Genomic DNA, 27,526 nt, shown 5'->3' with positions numbered 1-27,526 from the left:
ACATCTCGCAGCCCTCCCATGCCATTGGGTTATTTAGAGGCTTTCCAATGCATAGTTAACGTTTTGCTATGACCAATGCATTTACATTTTGGCCTGCGACGGCCTGCTAAACATACCCAGTAACCAGGCCGCGAAGTTGTTCTCAATGCATTTACAGTCCAGTCCATCACAAGAGCCACTATTGGCGACCAACGTTATTGGATATTTATGCAGTCTCATTCCATGTGGAAAGAGTCTGCACATCTCCATCTAGGGCGAGCTGCTGATGTTCCTGGTACATTTACCCACCCTGGAAGGGTAGAGGTAAGTGTGGTCTAAGTAGTAAAATTGAGTGAATTTAAAATCTGTTTTTCCGTTCACTTTTTTAGTGTATTCTAGATTCTGTGTCAATTCAGTGTCCTTAAGCTCCTTGTCATTTTCTGTTCCCATTTTAACTTGAGCGCAGCTCTGGGTGAGTAAAGTGAGGGGCCAGTGCGTTGTGAAGTGTTGACGCAGCATGCTGCTGTGCCACATGCGTCAGTAAGCTATGTAATACTTCAGGTGTGGGTGTTCATATCCTTCTCATACCCTGCTCAGTTTAATTTCTCACTAGGGCGTTACATGCTATCAAATGTGCAGCATTTAATCCATAGTCCTCTAGCAGGGCCTGTGATGTGCACAGCACGCCATTAGCAGACAGAGACCCTGCAGCCAAAATCTCTGCTTGTTCCAATTGGTCTATATTGTGCAGTTTAGCCACTTCTGCTAATTTTGGTACACAACATGGTGATACTTCGGGTGCATACAAGATGGAAACACCCAGCTTCTTTTGGTGTCTCAGCCAACATGCTTTTACAGTGTGGTGACCTTGGATGTGATTTCTTTCATTGTTACTTCCCTGTAATGACCTCCAGTGGGTCTACGCCTCCCAGGCAAGCTAAGCGGTCCTTCCCTGCAGGGCCTTTCTCCATTGCTACCCTCTGGTCAGCCAGTTAACTCTGCCCCATGGTGTATATCTCCAGTTGGGACCTCCCATTCCGCCCCATCTAGTAGCCTCATGGTCTTCTCTATCGACTGTCTTTTACATTATGTTCTCTGAAAAAGGATCCCTACTTAGTCCGAGTCAGAGCTACAAAGTAGCAAAGCACCCAAGGCAGTATGATCATTTTCGCAATGGCCATCTTTCCCAGTGGCGACACCAGGAGCCCCTTCTGGAGTGATAATGTTGTATGTTAATACTTGTGTAATTATTGTTTTTGGATGAGCGTGTAAATGTTAGAAATGTTCATCCATTTTATTTTTTCCAAATATCTTCCAAACATCAGTTATTTCTGATTTCTAAAACTAACGCACGTCCTCTTTTACAGATAATGGGCCTTTTCGGTCTGTCTGCCTTTATCCAAATTATAGATCTATACTGTCCTCGGTTAAATTGTTTTGTTAATTAGCTGGGTTGAAGGTTAATGGCAACATTTGGTGAAATAGATTGATCGTTTTTTTGAAGTATTGCATGTTTTTTTATGTGCCCAAACACCAACTTCAAAAATAAATACTTGATCAATGTACTCAACTTCACACTCCCAGGGGTTTATACAGTAACAATAGTCAAACCTGTGACATTATTGAAAGCATTAGGGGGTCTTTGGCTTCAGTTGTGGTTTAGGGTTTAGCAGGTACTGACCACTTTTGGCTTTGAATTGATAACCGAGTTGGTGCCTCTTATGAAGACCTGTCGCAAATGGACCCATAACTTGAGGTAATTGGCATTTCATCAGGAAATTGTATTTAATGCAATCTCTTGCCTTGTGCTGATTAATTTTAATATTAAAAACAAGACTTGAAGAAACTAAAAAAAGAAGGGCGACAATGAGCACAACACACTTTCTACGCAACATAAAAGGAGGAAAAATAGTCGTTTTATTCATCACTATGCTAAAATGTCCTGTTGCAGTAATTATTATATCTGCACTACTCCAGCGCTATTGGGGGGTACTTGTAACAAGTAAAGTTGTTGTTCCCAGAAAAGTACTGTAGCAAAGTTGCTGAAATGGCCTTGGCCTCCTTTTTAGGCTTTGAATTACAAGGTAAAGGGAGGTCAGATAGTCTCGGAATAATTACTGTTTGCAGTTGGTATTTGAGTAGAATGTTTGCTTAAAACATTTGTCACTTAAACTTGCAGATTAAGTTTGAGATGTTCTTTTGCATCAGGGTACTTTAATAATTCACAGTAAATGCACTCCTTTCCATATTTTATGCTAAGCAGAGTGGAGGGACACGTGGGTATTCAGGGTTACAATTGTGCAAATTGAATCTAGGATTAACCAAGTGCTGTGCCTGCTTTCTATAGCCGGTGTGGTGGACTCATGGTGGGAATTTCAGCAGTGGAAGGTGTGCATGGGTGGTACTGGCCCGCCTGCGGCATATGCACTCAGTCACAGAGGAAGGCTAGACATGGATTTGTTCTGGCCAGGTGGTTGCAATGGTCGTCCAGTGGAGATGACAATATCTTTGCAACCTGGGTCTGTAAATGTCGACTCCCAGGTAAGCCTTCAGATCAGGTTGCAGAGATCCCTTATGTGTGGCAGGCCAACTTGTGGGATGTCAGTCGCAGGGTCACAAATTTCGCTCTGTCTGCGAGGAAAAGAGGGATCACAAATGGAACTGACCACTCAGGAACACACACACACACACACACACTCTCTCTCTCTCTCTCTCTCTTCCCCCCACCCCAGATTTAGCACGAAGTGAGCCCCACATTGGAGGGCAGGTAAAATGGGCTGCACCTTACCACTAATATAACCTGCCACTAACTGCCAGTAATACATTAACTTAGATATGGGGGTGGTAGTCTTCTCCCACACAAGTTGTCCTTCTTGGGGTGGTCTTCAGCAACCTTGACAGCCTACCGCTCAAGTAGCACTGGCAGACGACTTGGGGCATGGGTCTCTTGCACCAGAAACCATACCCAGTCCATCATAACGGTTAAAACAAGGACACAGTCCCGGGGACTTTTGACCCAACAGCACCTCTTTGCCCTTGTTGATAAAATAAACAGAATCCGGGTTTTAGGGTCTGTACTGTGTGCAAAAAGAGGCAGGGAAGTGTGATTTGAGGTACCTGGCTCAGTACTAAGTGGACTAAAACTTTTCAAGAAGGAACCTTTTTTGAGGAGCCGGAGCCAGTGCTTTATGTACTAAGAGATTATAGCAGCACAGATGGCAAACAAAGCCAATCCGTGCCATCATTTATTTTTGTCAAAAGGTCACTCCTTTTTATTCCGACTGCTCCTGCTTTGGCGATGAGACCAAAAACTCCCTATAATCTGAAAATCTTGTCTGCAAAGACATTGTTGGGCATTATGCACAGCACTACTCTTGTTCTTGCTCTCCAGGAAGTAAATACGTTGGTTATAGCAGAGCAAAAGTGGAGCCTGAGCTGCTAGGCCTAAAGATGTATAGAGCGTGGGCTGTACCCTAACATCCTGTATGCTTTGTTTTTGTTGGCTGCGAGCTACAAGTCATTATGACTCGCAGACGACACTACTCTTTGCAAAGCAGGAGGCGGACAAGGAAGGCGCACAAAGAAAAGCACCCTTTATTCTATTAAAGAAATAAAGCATGTGCATGCCCGCTTCGTAACTGGATGCCTCGTTTGGCTGTTAGTGTTGACAGCTTGCGGGTACTCGCAACACAATCTCTTATTAAAGGCGTCAGATGTTTCCCCATTGGTTGTGTAGACCATTGTTGGTTGATGTGAAGCTCTGTAAGTGAGAAGACATCGACAGTATATTTCGAGCTTGTGAGCTTAATGTTACTCCACAATAAAGACTAGGAATTGCCAATTATCGTTAAAGGATTTTATTTTGGGTTACCAATCAATCCATTATAAATGGGCAAACGAAATATATGTTCAGAAGATACAGCAGGTAAGCTGAAATATCTCAGTAGATTGAGATACAATAAGATGAGATATAGAATTATGACAGCCACAACAATAAATAAACAAATTAAGCAAATAGGTGTTCCATGAAGAAACTTCCTTTCTGTCCTCTAAACATGAATTAGTTACACAGATATCCACCTACGGTTTTATTTCTTGAGCTTAGAAGGTTTCAGCAAGTTCAGACTTCAGTAGAAGGCTTGAGGAAAAGGAAATGCGTGTTTAGTTAAAGCTTCACACTTGTAAGAATAAGGCAAGTAGAGGTCTGTGCCTCTAGAAGTGTAAATGGAATCTCTCCCTTCTAACTGTGAGAACACCAATGTAAAAGTATTGGAAGATTCAGAAACCTCCTTCTCTCCTTTCACACCACCAGGGACCAACTAAATCGTTGCTTGAAAGTTCATTTGCAACATCCCATCCGTTTCCCATTGCATCGAAACTTGGACTGTAGTTCTCAACCTTGAACATCTATCCGTCCTATTACATGATGAACAGTAGGAATATTTTGACCAATAATTCTCCCTGTTCTCTGGCACGTTCTTCCCTCCAGGTTTCACCATCACAATTATAGACCTGCAAAAAAAGTAAGACTATGTTGGCAAGACAAAATGTATTTCAATTGATGCCTATATTCAGGCTACGTTTAGCTAAGTATTTAATATGAACTTCAAATACATGATTATACATACACACGTGTAATGTCGAGCATAAATGTAGAAGAAAAGTACATGATTACATATTTCAACTAGACATTAGTGAACACATATATAAATCTCTAAACCCTGCAATGAATACATTTTATTAATACATTTAAATGTGTCACATACATTAATGAAATTAAGGCACACAGTGAATATAAAATTGGCTATATGTATAACATTGCATAATAGTGACCTGTAAGGGTGCAGCCTAAATTGCGTTTCTTCATCATCTTAGGGGCATTACCAGGGCTGTGCATTAGACGTATAGCGTGGGGTAAAGAAGCATGAGGTGGAAGCAATACTAGTTAGCAATAATATTTGGCAGCCCTGACCTTGAGTGCTAGCGGCGGGTTTCCGGAAAGCAGTTTGGGCCTGCATGCTAATTTCTATTATTTATTTACTTATTTATTTAACAAATCAAGCACTGCTTGCCAGTTCTAATTTGGTCTGCATGGGTGGGCCAGAGATTAGACTGCAGTCTACATCTTAACTGCATTAAGAGCCTCAGATGTTCTGAGAGACTGAGGAGCTGGCGGGGCGGCTGGGATTTTTCTGGTTCCGCCCTTGTTTGTCCGCTGCAGTGGCCGGCACAGTTCCTGAAGCAGAACATCTTATGTTGGAAGCCCAGTGTAGAGCTGTGTCACTCTGTAAAATGGGTTTGTTAATTGCACTGCCTATTAGCAGCCGTGGAAACAGGGTTTCTTTAACGTGACAATTGGGTAGAGACATTGTGTGTTGCAGAATACCAGGGTGTTTAAGAAGTTTCAGATTTTCATGTCTCTGTAAAAGTTGGTGGTGGCAAAAGGAACAAAGACATTGACAATTTACATATTTCCTAAGGAGGTTTGGGTTATATTTAAAGAGGGTGATGGGGGCATCCTGGGAGTTTTTTCTTTCAATGGAAAACTAAGTGATAGTTGGGCCATCAATGGATTTGTTTTGTGCTTTACTTAGTGAGGGCCGGGACCAGTCTTGGGACCCAAAGATGGTTAAGCTGTGTCTGCGGTGCAAGGGTTAAAGTGCATGCTTTAGCGAAGTTATGAGGGCTCCTCAGATGTAGCTTTTCTGAGATGTTCTTACTTGCATAAGTTCAGGTGTTAATTTCAGATTTATATTTTTTAGTCCCACATCTTTAAACCTGAGTTTGTGTGGGGGGAGGGGATATTAATAATTGAATTTGCTTCTCAGGAAGATCAGCCAGTGGTGACTTCTCCAACATATTTTGTACAACGGGCCTCTAACCTGGCCCTTTCAAAATGGCTTTGCAGTCCTAAGTGTCGTGAGTACTAAACTCTCTTGAAGTGAACCCTGCCTAGTAGCGGCTCGATGCAAAGGGAGAGTTTTTCTGAGCTTCATGGGAACTGCCTGAAGCACTAGCTTCGGTGCTGTTTCAAGACTGTGCCCCCACTTTTGGGATGTTCCTCGCTGTTTGACATGCAGGAGGAAGGTAAGATGGCGACAGGACTCCTGACTGCGGATGTGGTGTCAGTGGTGGCTGGCTTAAATAGACAATGGTGGGGCATGAAGGTGCACGACTCGCCATAAATTTGGGAGCAGGACCGGGTGCACAACTGGTGCGGCACTTCTCTTTGCTGTCAATGAGCAGGAAACGAAAGGACTTCTTTCTGCTTGTGGAACTCAACTTCAACCAATCCTGAAGCAGCTCTCATGCTGTGAAAGCAGCTGCAGGATTGGTGGGAGCAGGCTTAACCAGCTCTCATTTTGAGGCTGGGGGCCTCTGCCAGCAATCACCTTGCTGTTACGCAGCCTTTGGATTGCTCGGTCTACAGTGCCCATGTTAAGCTGACTGCCGCAAGAGGGCCGTCCAATCTGATATGCGCACTCTAGATCAGTGCAGTCATCCTGCATTTGCTTGAATCAGCCCTGCCCCCACCATTGCTCTGTACACAGCGTGAGCCGTGCAGTGGCAAATAAATAAAATGGTATTTGAATGCCATTTAATTTATTTATGTTTGCCTGCTGCGCTCACAGCAGACGGGGCAACGCTCCTCCGCTCCTGAAGAAAAGCCACCCCTGTGTGGCGTTGAAATAGGCAGGAGAGAAGCTGGACTTTTGGTCATCTCAGGAAACCCATGCTGGGCATGATTCCAGATCTTGGTGCAGGCCTCTACTTCACCTATGCTCTGATATAGCGGAGCGAAGCAAAGAGTTGAGGTATACCTGTACTTGGAGAACTATTGCGTCCCAAAGTAGTAACTGGTCTTAATCACCTCTTGAACTTTACAGCGGAAAATTGACTGCAGATCTTCTCAACTCAGTTTGTGGTGTTAAAGTTGAATAGTGGACACAGATTCAATTGGCAGGATGACCCTCTCATAAGCAATCTGTTGTACAGTGCTTAGCTCTAACCTGGGGCTAGCACTCTAGACTTCTGCGAGTTATGTTATGTTATGTTATGTTATGTTATAACGCTCTTGTATAGCGCACGGCTACTCGAAAAGAGTGTCCCGGCGCTTTCCACCTGCAACTCAGAGTAAAAATAACACAACACAGCAAAAAGAATAGGAAAAGAACTGAAACTGAAACAGTAAGAACAGCCTAAAGATTAAAAAGCCAGGTCTTCAGGCTCTTCCTGAATTGGAACAAATTGGCAGTGCTGCGCAGCGAAAGAGGAAGCGAGTTCCACAGCTGGGGAGCTTTGCAGCTGAAAGAGCGCCCTCCCGTGCGGGCCTTCCTCACCCGAGGGACCACCGCTTTGTAAAGGGATTCCGAACGCAAGGAGCGGACTGGTCGATAAAAGGCCAGTCTCCGCCGCAGGTATCCAGCCCCTGATCCAAACAAGGCTTTGTGCATCAAGGTCAGGGATTTAAACTGGATCCGCTTCCGGATAGGCAGCCAGTGTAGCGCCTGTAGCAGCCCGGAGGCTCGGGCTCGTCTACGCAGGCCAAAGATAGCCCGGGCGGCAGAGTTCTGTACCACCTGTAGGCGCTGAACTAGGTAATCAGGGAGGCCTAGAAAGAGGGCATTAGCATAGTCTAGCCTAGAGCCGATGAGAGCCTGCACAGTCATACGCCTGTGCTCCTCAGACAACAGGGGCAGGAATTTACAGAGCATTTTCAAAATTCCATAACAGGTGCCAGCCAGACCCAGAATATGTGTTTGCAGCGACAGCTGGTTGTCCAGCTTGACACCCAGATTTTTAGCCACCAAGGAAGACTGTGCAGGAGGGCTCATGTCGGATGGCCACCAGTGCTGCCACTCCGGATCGGCAACGCAACCGAAGAATAGGACCTCGGACTTGCTTGAGTTGGCCCTTAGACTGTTCCGTTGGAACCAGTCAAAGACCAATGTGAGACAGTCCTGAATTCTCCCATCAAACTCCTGGTCTTTCCCGCATGTGAAGAGGAGTTGCGTGTCGTCGGCGTAGGAGACGATCTGGGCCCCATATGCTTCCACCAAGGCCGCCAAAGGGGACATAAAGATGTTAAACAACGTGGGGCTCAACACAGAACCCTGTGGAACCCCAAATCCCAGTGGCGGTATCTCGGCAGAGCTCTGGGAAACCCAGACCGTCAGTGTTCCCTGTTCTGGAGCTCTCCTTCGCCCTGTTGGCAGTTGGAGCTCTGGTCAGATGAGGGATGGTCCTACCTGTTCTTGTGCTGCATAAAACCTGTTTCCTGGAGCATCTGTTCGTGGCATCTTATTTCTATTTACATCATTTGGCGGGGAGGATGGGATAGAATCGAGCATAGGACTACTGTGCACACTCAAAGAAGTAGAAGCATCCCCACTACCCACCTCCCCCCGTACAGTTGGCAGAGAGGTGGAGGAAGGACTACCAGAAGTCAACAGCGCCTTTTTAAATATTTACCGCAAGCATTACCATCAGGGTCGCTAGATGAATTTGATGAATTTAAAGAGGCTGTGGCACGGTTAGAAATCAGATTTGGAAAAGAAGAAAACTTAGTCCTACAGAGATATAAGTTCTATAAAAACAAACAGTTGGCGGATGAGAGCATTGATTAATTTGTTGCACGGCTACGTGAACTGTCTGTAAAGTGCAACTTCGGCCAAATGGCGGACGAACTAATTAGAGACCAATTAATCGTCCAAGCCAACAACAGGAAGGTCCAAGAACGATTATGGGCAGCGAAGAATCCTACGTTGAAAGTTGCTATAGAGTTAGCAAAAGTAGTGGAAGAGAGCGAGAAATGTATGAGAGTTACAGAAGAGTGGTGTAGAAACGAAAGTTGCTGAAGTTTCTAACAAGAGTATGTGGAGTGACAATAGTGATGATGAAGCAATGGCTATAGCTATTGTCAGGAAAAAGGGCTATATTCTTCAGAAAAAGAATATACCACAATCGTCAAACAGTAAGAATAGTCAAAAAATGTGTTCAAAGTGTGGGAGTTCTTCACATACCTCAGATGCGAAGTTTTGCTTTGCAAACAATAAAGAGTGTCTTCGCTGCGGAAGGATGGGGCATTTCGCAAAGATGTGCAAGAATAGGAACAATTCAAGAGTGACTGTAGTAAATGATTGTGGCGATTTGAAGCGTGATGTGAACAAGATATTGGTCTTAGATGACAATGTATGCTCTTGCAGGGATCGAAGGGAAAGTGCTTTTAAGGCTGACTTTAGGATTGACGAGAAAATTGTCACTCTCATGGTAGAAACAGGTTCCAAGTGGACCATCATCCCGCTTTCCTTGATGAAGAGTGTGTGGTGTGAAAGGGTTTTAAAAGAGTGTGACATTTTTCCGTCTGGCTATCAAGGCGAGAAAATTGACTTGTTAGGATATTTCGAGGCTAAGATTGAGTTTAGAAATAGGTCAGCATCTGGAAAAATCTATATTTCAACAGATGGACCAGCCATTTTAGGTCGTCACCATCAGTATGATTTACACATAGTGGTTGATCCCAGGTCTGATGATCCAGTGTCTATCGTCGATAATTCATCTGTTGATGAAATACTGGATACATTTAAAAATGTGTTTAGGGATCAATTAGGGGAACTCGTAGGTTATTCCCATCACATAGTTCTCAAAGAGGGAAGTTGTCCTGTACAACATAAAGTGAGGAGAGTTCCTTTCGCTTTGCGTAAAGAGGTTAAGGCTACTTTAGAGGAGATGCTTCAAGGTGGCATTATTGAACCTATTGAGGCGTCCCCGTGGGTTTCGCCAGTTGTGATTTCACAAAAACCTGACAATAAAATTAGGTTCTGTGTAGACCTACGTTCCCTGAATAAGTGCGTTGTTGCTGACGTGTTCCCACTACCAAACATTAATGAGTTCGTCTCGACACTGAAGGGGGCCACATTTTTCAGTAAGTTAGACCTAAAGCATGCGTACCATCAAATTTGCTTAGATGACAAGTCCAAACCGTTGACCGCATTCATCACCAGCGAAGGGACTTTTCAATTTACAAGGTTACCCTTCGGACTTGTCTCTGCTGCTAGTGTATTCCAGAGACTTGTTTCCGAGGTCTTTAAGGGCTTAGATAAGGTGTTATACTTTCAAGACGACATCTTGATTCATGGAGATTCCTTGGAAGAACACAACGATATCTTACATAATGTGTTACAAAGGGTAGATGTTGCTGGCCTAACGCTAAGAAGGAAGTGCATTTCTTTTGAGAGAAATAGAATACTTAGGTTTTTGCCTCTCTGAGGAAGGTATCAAACCCAAGAGGAACTTATTGGAGCTATTGAACTAGCTCCTTTCCCAGTTGACAAGGATCAACCTCGGTCATTCATGGGTTTGATTGAGTTTTACTCAAAGTTCGTGAGAGACTTCTCTGCAAAGACCGCTCCCGTGAGATATTTATTGAAGAAAGGTGTCGGGTTCAATTGGACAGCTGAACATGAGTCTTGCTTCAATATGATAAAAAGGGAACTTAAATCCGCTAATGTCCTTACCCCTTTTGATACTTCTCGGTCTTCTATTTTGATGGTTGACGCAAGTACTATAGGCCTTGGTGCAGTTCTCCTGCAAAAACATGGAGGAGTAGAGAAGACCATTGCGTTTGCGTCTAGACCCCTGTCTGTCTCAGAATCTAATTACTCTGTCATAGAGCGTGAAGCTCTTGCGGCTGCCTGGGGCACGAACTACTTTAGAACCTACTTGTGGGGTTACAAGTTTGTTCTCCGTACGGATCATAAACCCCTTGTGAATGTCTTAGCTCCAGGTGGTGCTGGTAAGGGGTCTCCAAGGTTAGCGAGGTTGGCCTCTCGACTTCAGGACTATCAATGCGAGGTTGAATTTATTCATGGTTGGAAAAACATCCAAGCAGATTGCTTGTCGCGGCTTCCTGTTCCACCCTCTAGTTGTGATGGTCTTTCCAAGGATGTTTTGGATGATCTGGCTGTTGCTACTGTGGAGGATATCTTGTTTGTAGGTGGTGGTTCTTTTTCCCGTGATGAGTGGTCCAAAGGTATGGAAGAGGATCAAATTTTAAAGGCTGTTATTATTCTTGTCTCAAAAGGAGCAAGAAGGGAGAGCACTGTTGACCCCCAAGTTAGACCGTATTTGAAAGTTTTAGATGAGCTTTCTTTAGAGGGTAAAGATGTCCTGATGCGGGGTGACCGCTTTGTTCCTCCTGGTTCGTTAAGGAACAGGATCCTTGATTTGGCTCATGAAGGCCATTTGGGCCAAAGCCTCACTCAGCGTCGTGTCAGAGAAAACTTTTGGTGGCCCTCCGTTGATAGGGATGCTGTGGACTGTGTTCTGAAGTGTGGCTTTTGCAAAGAGGGGGAGAAGCGCCTGAGAATTCTTGGCTCACAATCATCGCAAAGAATTGGTTTTGAGAATGTGCCTTGGCACAGTGTCTGTTTAGACTTCATAGGCCCTATGCGTGAACTACCTTTAAACCAACAGTATGCCATAGTTGTGATTGATTGTTATTCGAAATGGCTTTGTGTACAATTTGTGAGGGAAATTACCACAGACACCACCATTAATTTTCTGAAGGGTGTTTTCTTGAATGAAGGATACCCCTCTGTCCTTATCTCTGATAATGGCACTCAATTGACGTCCTCTAAGATGGCTTCGTTTATACATGATTGTGGCATCAGACATCAGAAGACTAGCCTTTACAACCCGCAGGGAAATGGCCTTTGCGAAAGGGTTAACCGTCTTATCAAGGGAGTGATCCAGCTGTTCGTGGAGGGTGGTTGTTTTTCACATGAGCGTGTACAGGAGCTAGTCTGGGCGTATAGGTCAACACCTCACAAGATTGGGGAAAAGTCCCCTTTTGAATTAATGCGTGGGCGTACTCCAGTGACTAAATTAACTCCTGCCTGGTTAAGGCGTTTGAATGATGAAGTTCCTTTACCCCACAGTAATGTCTCCTTACCCGTCTCTGTGGGCGATCTAGTTAAGGTAAAACCGGGTAGGTGCACTAAGGGTCTTAGCAAGTTTAGGGGTCCCTACAGAGTGAAAAAGGCCTTTCCACATTTTGTTGTCCTGTCCGATGGGGAAAGTTGGAATTACAGGAGAGTAGCGCTATACCAAAAGAAGAAAGACTTTACTCCTGATGATGTGGTGACTAATGGTTCAGGAGGGTGCAATGGTTACTTGTTGACTTCTGGTAGTCCTTCCTCCACCTCTCTGCCAACTGTACGGGGGGAGGTGGGTAGTGGGGATGCTTCTACTTCTTTGAGTGTGCACAGTAGTCCTATGCTCGATTCTATCCCTACCACTTGTGTTCCTGTTCTTCCTTCTTCTTCCTCGTTGGGTGTTGGTTTGAGGAGCTCTCGCTCCCGTCGTCCACCCACCTATCTGAATGACTATGTGCATTGATGAATTTGTTGTACTTTACTTTTCATTTTTGTTTTCTTTTCTTGTTAAGGGGGGAAGATATGTTGTACAGTGCTTAGCTCTTCCCTGGGGCTAGCACTCTAGACTTCTGCGAGTGTTCCTTGTTCTGGAGCTCTCCTTCGCCCTGTTGGCAGTTGGAGCTCTGGTCAGATGAGGGATGGTCCTACCTGTTCTTGTGCTGCAATAAACCTGTTTCCTGGAGCATCTGTTCGTGGCATCTTATTTCTATTTACATCACAATCACCCATGCATCCATTTTGCAAGCATCTTTTTAACATGTATATACATTCCTCAGCTGGGGAAACGTATCTTCAGTGGAAAAAATTCTACAAATATAAGAAAAAAATATTGAGGTTGGTTCGGAAATTAATTATGTAACGGTAATCCGGTGCGCATGTAAGAAACAACTGCTTCTTAATATAGGGCAAGTAGCTCTGTCTCGTCAGTTTAACTCATCAGTGCATGTTTTGTTCATCTATTAAACCCTGGTTTGCCTGCAGGAGGCTGCTATGGACTTGTGGTCAGTTTGAGGAATTCAAGCCTCCTGCCAACGTGTGTTGGGAGTTGGCTTTGAGAGGAATCTTGAATGTGTGTGGGACGCATCCCTCCAGGGGTAAAATTTATAATATAATGTTTTTTCCATAGCCTCTTCATCTCCTATCACATAGATCGAGTTAAACTTGACAAAACACACTTATTTTGCAACCGACCTAAGCTGACTCTTGCACAATGTAGCCCAAAAGGGCGACTGATGGGGGAAGGAGCGAAGTATCCGAATGACGCCCCTGCACAGTGGGCCGCTACCACCTGATATTTGCTCTTAAAAGCAAGGCCTATACCACCGAAAGGTGAGCTAAGACGGCAGCCTTCCGGTACCACCAATAGGTGGCGCCAAATTGTGAGAAAAGGCAAAACGTGGCTGTTCTATCCAGTAAGGCAGAAATTTTTGTGTGGAGCACTGAAGCTTAGAGTTATAATTTGAGTTGAATGAAGGGCTGTTTCTAATTGGAACAGGCCTGTAAGGTCATGAAAAATATTAACAGGTGGGGAAAATATTTTTAAATGTTTTCTTACCTTTAAAATAAAAAATGGCCAAAACACCACCCTTCAGGTCCTTATACCGAAGGAAGGCGTGACACCATTTAAAATTCCCTGCAAACTACAAAAATGTCTGCATCCACAAGGATTCACCTGGGGCAGGGCACTGCCCAGTCAGCATGCCAGTCTCCTAACAGCTTGCTCAGGCATTGATGCTTTCTAGCAGTGAGCTAAATGTTCCTGCATGAGTTCTGCTTTTTTTTCTTTTTCTGTTTCTGTGGAATAATGAATGGATCAGACATGGATACACACAGCATACCATAACATAGTGTATTGCTTGATGGTTTAGTGTGTGTGGTGGTTGTACAGTGGCCTGCAGAATCACATCACTAAAGTGGTGCGGTTTACCCACCACTTTAGTGAGGCCTGCTCCAAGAAGGACTTGTGCAGATAGAAGTTAATTATGCTTCCACAGTGGCGGGCCCAGTTCCCCTAGCTATTACTGGCCAGTAGATTGGATTTGGCTCTTAAGTATCTAGACACATTTACAGCACCAGTACCAGCAGGGCGACAAATTAAAGTTGCAAGTGGATAAGCGGCATCCCCCAAAGCTTTTAGATGGAGGATTGTGAGATTGGCAGTGGCGTATCATGTGCCTGATTTAAATGGTGCATGACCCATGCAGGTTTACCATGTATTGTATTGTAATTGCTTTTTCTTAGCGCTTTCTACCTTACGAGGCTTCAAAGCGTCTTTTGGGCGAGTAGCACGCTCCTCCGGAACCCATAAATGATTAGTGGGGAATCAGTATAGTGAAAAACGAAAGTAATTTGAGTGGTCAATATGTTAGTCAGTTTTTTGGATAGAGCAGGATAGTGAACGGATAGAAAAGGGAAAAAAAGTTTGCATGTATACATCGCTTGATACCCCTGATGGGGTGTATAAGCGCTCTTTCGGCGAGTAGCACACTACTCCGGAACCCATAAAGGGTTAGTGGTGAATTAGTATAGTGAAATATAGTCTGAACGGTCGTCTTACAGCGATGTTTACTACTGCATTGTTAAAACACCAGAAATGTGGTGCTCTGGGCACTTCTGCCTGGATGTGAAATGAGCGCAAGGTTGTCACAAGCAGTAATTTTCCGCACTTTTCACTGTTTTATGGCAATACGTTTATCACAAGGTAAATTCCTTTGCTGAGGTTCCTGTATTAGTCTGTTTGCAACAAAAGTAAAAAAATAATGAGAAGGATGAGTCTGACTTGTAGTTCTAGGAAGCGGTTTATTATTAGACCTAGATAGCATTTAAATTATGTCGTCGAAATTCCAGACTAATGCATCATGTGATTTTTGCATAATTTATGGCTATAGAACACTAGCTTGCCATAGAGCTCTTGCTTTGAGAGACCATGTCTGCTTGAAACAGTCTTATGTCGGTAACTAGTGCAACTTTACTTTTTATTGAAAATATGCCCTTAAGTGGGGTGAAAAAGTTATATAAGGTACTTGTTAACCAGACTTCACGCTTAAAGCTTAATTTCGCAAAATGCGTTCAGCATTTTGCAAGAAAAATCAGCAATTTTGCACACATATAAATATATTTGTTAATAGACCTCATTGGTTTCCTCTAAAATTCAATCAAAAATATTCCTACCCCAACAGAATACAGACAGTGCTTCTCTCTAATGCTTTATTGAGAGATTATTTGTGACCAGTTTTAAATCTGATTCCATTTGGGGAGGATGATTCATTGCAAATGTATGCATGTTTTTCTTAATGAAGGTATCCCTTATTTTCAATTTTCTTTATGGCATAGATACAGTATCAATACAACAATCGCTAATTAGTCTTTTTTTTTCTTTCTAGGAAAAGAGGAGTAGAAGTCATACAGGTAAGGGACATTTATTTTTCATCCATTTGCCGTTGTATTAATTTGCCTCTGAAGCGTTAAAATTGACTTTCAAGGCTTTGGCTTCTTTGCCATGTCAGGTCTGTGGGGGTGGTGAAGGTGAAGGGAATGCTCAGAATATCCTTCCTGACTTGGAAGTAAATGCGGAAAGGCAGCCCTGGAATTACTTGTTGGCGATGCTTTTTTACTGTTCGCAATCGCTGTTTGCGTGCTCGGGGTAAATATCTCGCGAACGGGCATTTGAGAAGGCGAACAAGCAAAAAATTTCGCTATGGTGTGGAACGCAGAATTTTGGGCAATTTCGCATTCTCCGCAGAACGCGAAATTACCCAAATTCCGCGAACGGAATTTACCGCCCAGGCCTAGTTTTTTGTCAAAACGGCTTGGTGTTATGGGAAAAGCACACCTCCTAAATGACACTTTTGGGTCCTACTATCCAGTTGAAAAGCAACTTAAAAGCACAAGAAATAAAGCGGTTCTCTGAAATATTATAATCCACAAACTGCTTGGATATTATGTGGGTAACACATTCTCAGTCTAAGTAAAACACTTTGTAGACTTGTTGTTCTTAATTTCAAGTGCATACAATGTTAAAACCTTTAAAACAGTGTTCGCATTTCTTTCTACGAAAATATGGCATCACATTGAACGCTTTTTAGGAAAATATGGCATCACATTGAACACTTGATTTGTATTTATCATCCCTAAAGTAATGAGGAAGACTTCACTCTTTCAGTGGCGGCTGCTGGGGAACAGTGGGTGCGGTGGCGAGGCGCAGCTCCTCCGTCCTCTTCTCTTCCTCCTGCCTCGCGGAAGCATGAAGCTCCCAGGCTTCGGTAAGCCAATCGCAACGCTATTGTCACAAGCATGACAGCAGCGTCGTGATTGGTCTGAGCGGCCTGTTTGGCCGCACAGGCCATGCTCGGGAGCCTTGGGACAGTTCTCCTGCTGGGTGTGCAAAACAGTCGGGTAGAGAAAATCTCAGTTTGCTTGACTGTTTGGCCGGCCCAAGACGGCCTGCCAAACAGTCATGCACATTTAGTAGTGCCCATACCACTCCTCCTGTGAACCAGCCCCCCCCCCCCACCACATTATAGCTGTGTGCAGAAAAATGAAATAACAATGTTATTATAATTGTATTTTTTTCTTGTTGCACTGCTCTGAGAGCAATAGGGCAACGCTTCTCTGCCTTAGCGGAGTAGCCGCCACTGCTCTGTTTATTTCCTGCTCACCTTCATATGGCTTACCTTGGCCGTCTGGATAATAGTCCTGAAAAAGTCAAATAGTGTCTGGGTTTCAGGTCTTCCCATGGGCTCTGGAAATAAGATGTTCCTCCCTTATGTTCAGCCAGCTTGTTCAGGTGGTGCTTTCGGTTTCTTGGTAGGTACTGCTACTTATTTGGAAGTCGCTCACAAGTTTTACTGGAAATTGCTTTGGATGAGGTGCTTGACTGGAAGCTGCTTCGATTACGGCCCTTAACTGGAAGTCCCTCAGGTTGAGGGTGGTTTCCGGATATGCAGAGACCCAGCGGGTGACTAGGGCTGTCGGCATCTTCTTAATGGTGTTTGTTCCTGAAGAACTGCCACACAGTGTTTACAGAGTTGGTGATTTGTGAATAAACATTTGTCCGCTTCAAAACATCTTATATTTTTCGCTGTTTATTTTTACCTGTTCTTTATGAAATCTAACACTTATGCACTTTATTTTAATATACTATAGAGCTTCATGTGGTCTAGAGTGCCACCTTTGGATCGTGGACATTAGTATGTATCCATGCTGCATTGTTGTGAACAATTTGCACTGGTAGCTCTCGAAATGTTTCTGATATTTCCTGTGTTTTATGGCATGAACTGTGATTTGTCTTGTGGAATGATCAGTATTTCATGTTTTTTAAAGTTTTACATTTTGTACCTTATGGTTTTGATCGAAATAAACTTAAATTGAATAACCAGTGAACATAACCATTATAATGTTGAAATATTGAGGGAAAATATCCGGATTTGACCCTCTGACTTTCAGTAACACAAATCCCTGTAGCAGCGCCTGGTGAATTTACAGACCTAGCTATTATAGCTGGTATCTGTGTGCTCGAAATTTTTGGTCCTGATGCTTTTTTTTTTAGTTTTGTCTAAAGAATTCTCTTTCAATTTCTTTAAGAAGACCAAATATGAAATAATCAAGTAGTGGGCATGTGTGCACTTTTACTGCCCTAGCTCATTCTCGAATATATGTATTATTCAAATTGGATGTTGGAATCTCTAAGCTAATTTATATAACGCTGGATGGAGAAATATGGCACTCCATTAGTATTCAACACATTACATTGGAGTGAGGCTTAAATTCTGCCATTACACTCCTCTAAGTTATGTGTACGACTAGAGATATTTTACATGCGCTAGATGGTTTGCTTCAGTGAATGTTGCGTAAGAGCTGACAGCTTATATCAATGACATTTGTTGCACAAGAAAGTGTAGGTGAAAAGATTGACTGTTTTGAATTTACTGATTGGCATTAATCTTTCTTGGACTCAGCTTGTGTATCAGAAAAAATGTATCTGTGTTCTTAAACACAAATCTTAGTTACTATGTAATGGTTTGTGACCCATACCTGCAAACTGCCTTTTTGTTGCTTTGAAACAACTGAGAGTCTGACACGTTTTTATCCAGTTTACACCAGGAACACTTCCTGTCCTGGATATGATTGGTCCATGGTTTGGGTTACAAAAAGGAAGATTGAAAGTATAGATTACTCCAAATTGAATCGGAAATGGTTAGACATGCTCAAATTCAATGATTATAATATGAGTGGGAAAGGCTGATAAATCCACTTGTAACCAGCACTAAGATGAATGAATTGGGTCATTTTATATGGGCTCTAATAAATGTACATGGGTCAAATATTTGCTGAGAAGTAATCTTATGTTGTGGTATTTTAAGAAACTGGTGATGTGAAAAAATGTGGGGTTTCATTCTTTTTTTAAACATTTGTATTTCTCTGAAGAAACCTATTCGACAGCAAAAACACATTACAGGCAATGCGACAAAGATTGCCGGTTCACATTTACATAGTTTACATCGATATTTGAATGAGGAGGGAAGGATGAGCATTAGCACAATGTCTTGAACATAAGGAAAGAGAATTGCACTGCGGGGGGGAGGAGACTCATGAATATTAATAATGTGCAAAAACATAGCACTTTAAATGAAATATGGAAGAGATTTCCATAGACATGAAGTAAATGATACATAATATGTATAATGAGACCCTGAGTCTGAGTCGCTTGACCCCAGCAAGAGTAGCTGCGTGCGAAGAGGTTTCCAAATGTCCCCAGGTCTTGATGTAAGGGGTTGGAGTTGTGCATAGTCATTAGCAATCCTGTCACAGTAGGACATAGATATAAGCCAGGCTTTGTCTGTGGGGAGCGGCTTGCTGCCCCAATGAAGGGCGATTTCCTATTTAGCAAGTAAGAATGCTATGGAACTAAATCTGCGGATTAGGAAGGGCATGCATGTTCCCCAGCAGCGCCATAGCTAGGTCAGGTTGGAGCTCAACATCCATCATCGTGGAAAGCAGGGGAAGGACAATCCAGTAACTGCTGATGGTGGGGCAGTTCCAGGTAAGGTGTGCAAAATCGGCGTCCCGCCAGGCATTTAATGCAATTGGAAGAATGTGTAGGATCAAATGTCTGTAGGAAGAGATGTATGTATGACCTATGCAGGAACTTAAAGTGTAGGAGTTTATCTGGGGTTGATAATCATCATTTTCGTTTGAGAGCAGCAGTAGGCCCAGACCTTATCAGGCAGGGGATATCCAAGATCTTTGCACCATGCCTCACGTATGCGTTTGGAGGAGTCTGGTTTCATAGCCAAGCAAGAACAATATAATCTGGAAGTCCAGTGACAACCATCATCGCTTGAGATGATGAGTGTAAGAGGTGGGACATCTTCTGGTGCAAGGGGGTAGGTAGGTTTCATGAACAGAGGGTGTTGTGCAGTCTTTGCAATATGAAATGATCCATGTATGTGGCCTGTTGAAAGCGATTGTCATCAGCGTACAATAAGACATGGCGCCAGTAGAGATGTCGTCCAAGGTGTGAAGCCCATGATGTTAGAGGGTTTGCTGAAAACCATTTTCCTGGGTGAGAGTGAGCCATGGGTTAATTGATAATGGGATAGCAGGGGAATAAAAGATACCATTCCCAAAGAGTCGATGTAGTCTCCTCCAGACCCATCGGGTGGTAGATAGCATCTGGATATCAGTTGGGTCAATGGGGATACCTTTTGGCAATAGGGAAGAAAGGGGCTGCTGTCCTTCCGGATCCCGTTTGAGGTGAGGAATACAGGCATCTGGGTGGTACCAGTGATGGGAGTATTGACACTGTGCAGCCAGGTAATAAGGATAAAGGTTGAGGACACAGAGCCCACCGTGTTCATAAGTACGAGTCAGTGTGTCCCATTTGATTCGGGGTTGGCGTCCGGCCCGGACCAGTCTCATCCGGAAGCTGCACTGTGTGGTAAAGAAATTTTGAGAGAGTGAAATTGGGAGTTTTAAAAGCAAGTATAGGAACTGAGGAAGTATCACCATCTTGATTATCGCTACTCGGCCAGCGATGGAGAGCGGTGGGGTTCTAACCTTGAACATTTCTTTTATGTTTTTACAGGTTTTTAAACTAAATGAACTTTTTTGCTACAAATAAAAGAAAATAACTGTAGATTATGCGCTGAGTGAATGTATCAGTTTGCTTCATATTTGGGCCATACAAACCCCAAGTGTATAGTATAGTGCGAGAGTGCAGGCCGAGCCCCAGAGCCACCTGTAACATCATTTAAGTTTAGGCATTTTAGATCATATAATGCGTTGGATAAAGGAGAACAGAATAGAAGTAAGATACAATGTGCTTCTTGTGAAGGCTTTGCTCCGAGGAGGAAGCATGTATTGGCATTTATATAGCGCACTACTTACCCGTAGGGTCCCAAGGCGCTTCGACCGCTGCGAAACCCTTCCTGGCTTCCCTGAGAGATGGTCCCTTAATGGGTATCTCCAGGGTGAGACCAGGCATCCCCGGCGGTCTGGTGGGGCCGTTAGTGAAGATGAGGCAAGCTAATGCCCAGAGTTGCCGAGTGTGACCGCTGATCAGAGTGGGCACCGAGGCGAGAGAATTATCGAGTCCGCTGATCCTGGTCCAGAAACCGGAGAACTTTATTTATTTCCAATATCCCTACTTGTTTTATTTTTCAAAACATTATTTTACTTATGAGCATGGGAGTTCTTGATTTGGCAGCAGGAAAAAGTAAATTAATGTGTGTTTTACTCATAGATTTTAGGGAGTGTGAACCTGTGTTTCTCTGCAGCTTACATTTGTGGTCATCCTTGGGCTGTTCCTAACTGGCACTTCAGGCCCACCTGTGCTACTATGTCCATAAAAGGAAAGCTGAAAGACATGAAGACCATGTGGTGTATTCTACAGTCTGTGGTCAGTTTTTAAGATGTTTTATTTTATAGCGCACGCACAGAATGTTCTAGGTACGTTAAGAAAAATACAAAAACCAATGTTGAGTAACTAACTAGTATTATTAACTAACCCAACTGGTAATCTAACCAGAATCTAGAATAAATAAAAGGGGTATCCCATACAAATTTGCTCACAGAAAAGAATGAACATTTACAATTTTTGTAATCACCGATTCTAAAGGGAATTTTGAGATGGTATGGTGAGGGAAAGCAGCAGCCTTATGGCATCACTAAGTGGAGTAGGCACATTATTCCAGAAGGCCTGAAAAGTGGCTTTTTTTGTAGTGTATGAGTGCTTTAGCAAAATGTCGTTTGCCTGTAGATCTGAAAATCCTTGCATCTTCGTGTTATTATATCTTTTCTTTATAAGGGTTCACACGACCAATCCAAATCCAACCTCTCTCAATCATTCATTAAGTTTTATGCGATCCATTGGATGAAAGTAGCGCGCAAGAGTATTATAATTCTGAATGTCCAAGCCACTCATTGTATGCGGACTGGTCAAGCGCCCTACTTAGGGACTGGAATGCAAAGTTCAAACATGACCAAAAAGGAATTTAAATAAAAAGTGAGTGACGTTCGTGATCTAGCGCTTTATGCTTGTTCTATATTGTGTGGATGCTGCTAAAAAAAGTAAGCCTATTAGAAATTTTAAAACTGTTGGCCTAAAATTGTATCCCATGTGGTGCGAGGTTAGTGTACTGATGTGGGGCCAATCTCGGAGGTGTAGCTTGTCCTGATCTCTCTAAGAAGTCGAGTTGCTCTCTCGTTTATTACGGCCTCTCAGCAGTTTTCAAATCTGTTGTCACTACACCCTTCGGAATTTAATGCCGGATAAGAATTTGCCAACGTAAATTGACTGTCAAGTCCATGCACTCTGCTGTTTCCCCATCACCTTTAAAAACTCAGTCTTAACATTTATTTACATAGCAGCGCCATTTTCTTTCTGTCCTTTCCTTTTTTTTTTTTCGACTTCCTTCCCTTCTGCTGCTTCCTTGTGGCTGCAGAATGCATTCATTATTTCGGTTTGTGAAGGGCCACTCTGTTCCCTGCCTCCTGGTGCTCAGTAACCTCTGATATTGTGTTCTCTTTTCTCGTTGCCCGCCCGGCCGCTGGTACTTACCTCACTCAGCCCGCGTCAGGCTGCATAGGCAAATAGCTCGAACATTTTGCTACAGTCATCATTTGCATTCCGCTCTTTCTCGCCCATCCCCGAGCCCCATAGAAACGGAGAGCCCGTGGGTGGAATGCGCTGTGTGTTTAAGCAATTCTCTGGGAGCGCCTGGAACACGGTATTTTTCCGCGGCGAACCGCGTGTGATGGACAGGGCTCGGCGTGGGGCCAACGCTCCTGATAGCATCGGGCTCACTGGGGAATCTGTATGTTAAATGTTTCTTTACTGTATTTGTAGCGATTTGAAGGGGCGCAGGTGGCAAGAGGCCACCAGTTCCGGAATTTCGTGATTTCGTTTTCCAAATCTTTATAATGTGTTAAGAAATACCAGTTGCACCAATAAAGAAAAGCCAATACCTCAACTTTCAGACTACATAAGTAAAACATTTACTGTATACACCCCCCCCCCCCCCCGCACCCCCGAGCACAGGGTTGAGTAGAAAATGTCTCATGGAAAGACCTTTTTTGTGCGAATTAGCTTACTGCGTGTGCAAAAAATGAAACATTTTGAGAATTTTGGCAAATTGTGCGCAACGCGAATTTTTGAAACTACATAAACTTTGCCAGTGTCCTGTAAATATTGTCCAGGCCTAGTTCTAACATTTCCTATTAATGTAGTGGCCTGGCAAAATCTGATCTCTCTTGTACCCCTGCCATCTAGTGTGCCTACCACTAAGGCCTTGCATATATCACATCACAGATTCTCCATTTGCTATGCATATTTCGTGCACTTTTGCATTCGTGCCCTTATGTAAGGCGTACATGTTATGCATTCTCTCTACCTCCCTATAGCACTTGTGCATATACAAAATATCTTTCACGTGTTATTGTAGTGCTTTGTATCTGTTGGAATGCAGCTCATCGACCTTCACTATAATACCATGATAAGTAATTGAATCAAAACTGATCTTCAAAAGTCGATCAATATTTTTATGCTCCGGTTTTATGTTGAATATTCTCTCAGGCTTTCCAATACCAGCCTTGGCCATTTGCCCTCTGAGCAAATCTTCCTTGAACCATGGAGTGATATTGATTCCTAATGATTAATGTGAACTTCAGATACCTTTCAATATAATAGCAAAGTGAAACTTTAAAGAGTGGTGTTCCTGTGTTGAGACCTGAGAAAGGGCTTTGGGACCTTTCGGGCCGGGGTCATGGTGCTAGTCCAGGTCTGTCCCCTACTTAAATTACTTGGTTGGACAGATGTGCAACTATTGAGAACAATGTGCAGGCCCGTACTGCTAAAACTAGATAGTAGAAACCAGGGCCACCAAATCTAACCTGGACTGTTAAACAACCGCCAATTGCTAGTGTTAAAGCAACTATGCCGACCTAGCATCTTAAGCACCTTTTGCATTATCCACACAGTTGACCATGCCAAATTCTAGTTTACCTCTGGGGTCATGATTAGGGCCAGAATTACGGAGTATTGCCCGAAAGTAGTTGACTGCACACCTCAAAAATATGAGCTCCGTGTTGAGGTTGTTTTCTGTGCTTGAGTCCGCCCACTGGAAAACTAATGTCCGGTTCTCTATATAGAGCTTAATATTGGAATTTAACCTTTTTGGCACTTATGGGAACTTTGCCACAGTTGATAATGTAAATTGTCCAAGATCACTGATGAGAGATCAGCTGTGGTCTTTTAGTTATACAATCAAAGTTGATCATTCGATAGCAGGTGACTTTTTATGAATAATGGCGGGAAAAACAAAATTTGATATTTGAATGCCGTCATCTTTATAATTACTAAATCAGGCTTCTATGTTATGCACTGAAGGCGAAGCTGAAAATCTTGTAGCTTTTTATTCAACTTCTTAGTTCTTACAACAATTCGTTGCACACAAACCTAACAAGAAGGCCTTATGTTAATCGCGAGCACCCAGGGGCAAAAATTGCCTCGATGGGGGTTCTGAATTGTCTACTCTTCCATAAGTGATTGAACTAAACACATGTAGATACTGAGGTGATTTAGACTACAGTTGGCCAAGACCTTGCCTTCATGGTCTGTGCTTGGTGAAGTCCTTAGCACAGGAGGGCTCACAGAGAGACTCAAACAGCTGCCATGAGCAAGTCACCTTGGCACATGCATTAACCACATCCGTGCGGGTAAGATTTACCGCCGGTGCGGAGCCCTAACGAAAACGGGCGTGGTCATGACGGAACGGTTCCGTCATGAGCACAGCTCAACCGATGCTCATGACTGAACCGTTCATTCATGAGCATCGAAGGGGTTAATACACCTGTTTAGGCATACAGAGCACAGTGTGAATGGTAAACAATCCAAGAAATAATTCATGCACAAGAAAGGGACTCACAGCTGAAGCCACCCTGTCACAGGACACGTACCAGCACATAAATATGCAAAGGCACATAGCAGTGACTTAACGACCTAGAGCAGTTTGAGATCCAGAATTCATGCCTTTTCCATATGGCTCACATGCAGTATCGTATGCCGTTTTGTGTGGAGGCGAGAATGGGATCCAGGTAGTTGAACGATTATCAAGAAAAATATATTTAACATTGGAATGATAACTATGAAGATACAATTGTCAAGAATGCCAGAATGAAGAAAATTACTAACCACTTCAAGCCTGATTTTAATCCGAATATTTATGCTTGGCTTATGGTTATCTCAAACACTAAGCTACAAAAATACCAGAGGGTCTAAGGGCTGCTAAGTGAACGCAAGACAAAAAATAACAAACTAAATCACCATCCCTCGTGTATGGTCCACCCACGGTCACCCTTCACCAAAACCCTCATAGTGGTCAGGAAAGGATGCCCATCAGTCACCACACGAAACCGCCCTTCATCATTTGGTTTTCTTTTAAGACCACCATAAAAGGTGCCACTCGTCTTTCACGAGGAGGGCCCAGATGTTAAAGAAGCCAGATCGTTCAGACAGATCTTCCGTGGTCTTACTACTCATTTGTGAGGATGTACAAGTAACCGGGACTGATGTCGCAGTGCAAGGACGTGTGTGTGAAAAAGAAAAAGTGCGTTAAAATTGGATTAGGGGGCACTGAAAATTTTTATTCTGTTACCCACTATACCAATATTAAAAAGTAGTCAGACAATCCAGGCATTATAGATTGTCTAGATGTATACTAAGGTCGACATGTTTCAGCAAATTGGGCACAATTTGCCATTGCTTTCTTCAGGACCAATCTCTACTTACAGCTACTGCAACCTAGTGATAATGAAAAACTGTGCTCTAAACCATACATAATACAAAGGTCACCTGAATCCACTAGGTGTCCGTATCATTTTCCACCTTCCCAGTTCGGACGAATTTCCGATTTGGGAGATGCACCGACCTCACCCCACCTGGCCACAGCTCAGGGAAAGGGGAAGCACTGCTCTGTCCGTCGGTACTCCACGACTCAACTACCTCCCCGATCGGCTCAGAAGTTGAGTCGTGGAGTACCGACGGACAGAGCAGTGCTTCCCCTTTCCCTGAGCTGTGGCCAGGTGGGGTGAGGTCGGTGCATCTCCCAAATCGGAAATTCGTCCGAACTGGGAAGGTGGAAAATGATACGGTGACCTTTGTATTTTTTATGGTTTTGAGCACAGTTTTTTCATTATCACTAGGTTGCAGTAGCTGTAAGTAGAGATTGGTCCTGAAGAAAGCAATGGCAAATTGTGCCTAATTTGCTGAAACATGTCGACCTTAGTATACATCTAGACAATCTATAATGCCTTGATAGTCTCTGACTACTTTTTAATATTGGTATAGTGGGTAACAACAGAATAACATTTTCAGTGCCCCCTAATCCAATTTTAACACACTTTTTCTTTTTCACACACACTTCCTTGCACTGCGACATCAGTCCCTGTAACTTGTACAGTCTCACAAATGAGTAGTAAGACCACGGAAGATCTGTCTGAACGATTGAAGGCTTCTTTAACATGTTATGTGTTGTTAAAATATTTTACACCGCGCACGTTCACTGGAACGGTTTCATGGCGCTCATAACAAAATGCGGAGGGCAAGGGCAGGGGTTTACTCGAATGCTAACTGGAAAAGAAACGTCTTCAATGTCCTACGGAAGCAGTCTTAGGTAGGGCCGTGACGGAAGGAGGGCGGGAGGGAGTTCCAAAGTTTGGGGGCCAGAAAAGAAAAGCAAAGACCACCATGTTTTTTACGTTTGATTTTTGGGATAAGCGGAAGGTTATGTGAGATGGAGCGAAGGTCTCTCGTGGGTGTATATCGCTTCAAACTAGAGGAAATGAAGGCAGGTGCAAGGTCGGAGAGGGCTTTGAATATCGTACAGCCAAGTCTAAAGGTGCAACGTTTGGCCACCGGGAGCCAATGCAGGCTCCGCAATAGCGGCGAGACGTGCTGATTAGGCTGATGGTATGCTAAGCGAGCTGCCTGATTTTGCACCAGCTGCAGCCTGTGAAGGTGGTAAGCGGGAATTCCTGCGTACAGAGTGTTAGCAAAGTCCATTCTAGACATAACAAGAGCCATGATGACAAGGATAAGTGCATCTCTGGTGAGGAATCTACTGATTTTGCGAATCCTACGCAGATGGAAAAAGCAGGATTATGTTACAGCACTAATCTGGGGCCTCATAGATAAATCACCAGAGATGACTACGCCAAGACTCTTCACAGAATTGACGGGGCGAGGAGGAATCCCAAGTGATAGGGGCCAAAAGCTGTCATTCCATGGGTTGGCAGACCCACCCACCAGCACAAGCTCAGTCTTGGTGGGGTTTAATTTGAGCTGGCTGTGAGACATCCATTCTGAAATGTCTAGCATGGTGGTTTGAAAACTAGTACGGGAGGAAAGGGAAGTGTCAATGGGGAATATTAGCTGCAAATCATCCGCATAGTTAAATTGTGGCAGAGGATTTGCGAAGGGAGACTATTAGGGGCTGCATATACAAATTAAAAAGCAAAGGGGATAAGGCGGAGCCCTGAGGGACTCCGCAGGAGAGGGGAGAATAAGAAGCAGAAAAAGTAGACAAGTGTACGGCCTGGAATCGCTTGTCCAGGAAAGATCTGACCCAGTCGAGAGCTACGCCCTGGATGCCGGCATTGTAGACCAGTCCAACAGGACTAGGGCTTGAGAGATGTTATTATCGGCACCTATTCTTAGAGTGTCCATGACAGCCACGATGACCGCCTCAGTGGAATGAAGTGGGCGGAAACAGGCCTGTTGGGAATCTAGAAAGGACGAGCTCTCGATAAAGGCACTCATACAGCGCGTGACGTAGGTCTCCAAAATCTTTCCTAGATAGGGGAGAAGGGAGATGGGCCTGTAATTACTCAGGACCGTAGGGTCAGCGTTGGATTTTTTTAAGATTGGTATCACAACTGCCTGTTTAAAGGAGTCCGGAACCACTCCAGTAGACAGCGAGTTGTTGAGTAGTGCCAATGCAGGGTTAGGGCAGGCCAAGAAGATTTCTTTAAGGATCTGGGGAGGGCAACAGTCATTGGGAGAGCCGGAACTAACTTTGTGCAGTAACATGTGGAACTCAGTGATAGAAATAGGG

At 43.7% G+C, this 27,526-nt stretch overlaps 1 protein-coding gene across 2 annotated transcripts in view; it reads left to right on the top strand.

Moving 5' to 3' along the window:
• Window positions 1-27,526, top strand: part of ITPK1 (inositol-tetrakisphosphate 1-kinase) — a 514,297-nt gene that overhangs the window by 170,499 nt on the left and 316,272 nt on the right. For both annotated transcript variants that reach the window (XM_086937700.1, XM_086937701.1), the window contains exon 3: window positions 15,299-15,323. In XM_086937700.1, the coding sequence (XP_086793826.1) occupies window positions 15,299-15,323 (25 nt within the window). The remainder of the gene's footprint in view (window positions 1-15,298; window positions 15,324-27,526) is intronic.

This window comes from Lissotriton vulgaris, chromosome 9, assembly GCF_964263255.1.
Source record: "Lissotriton vulgaris chromosome 9, aLisVul1.2, whole genome shotgun sequence".
NCBI classification, from domain to species: Eukaryota; Metazoa; Chordata; class Amphibia; order Caudata; family Salamandridae; genus Lissotriton; species Lissotriton vulgaris.
Note: the sequence above shows the minus strand (reverse complement) of the source record. Positions and strands in the feature narration are given on the sequence as shown.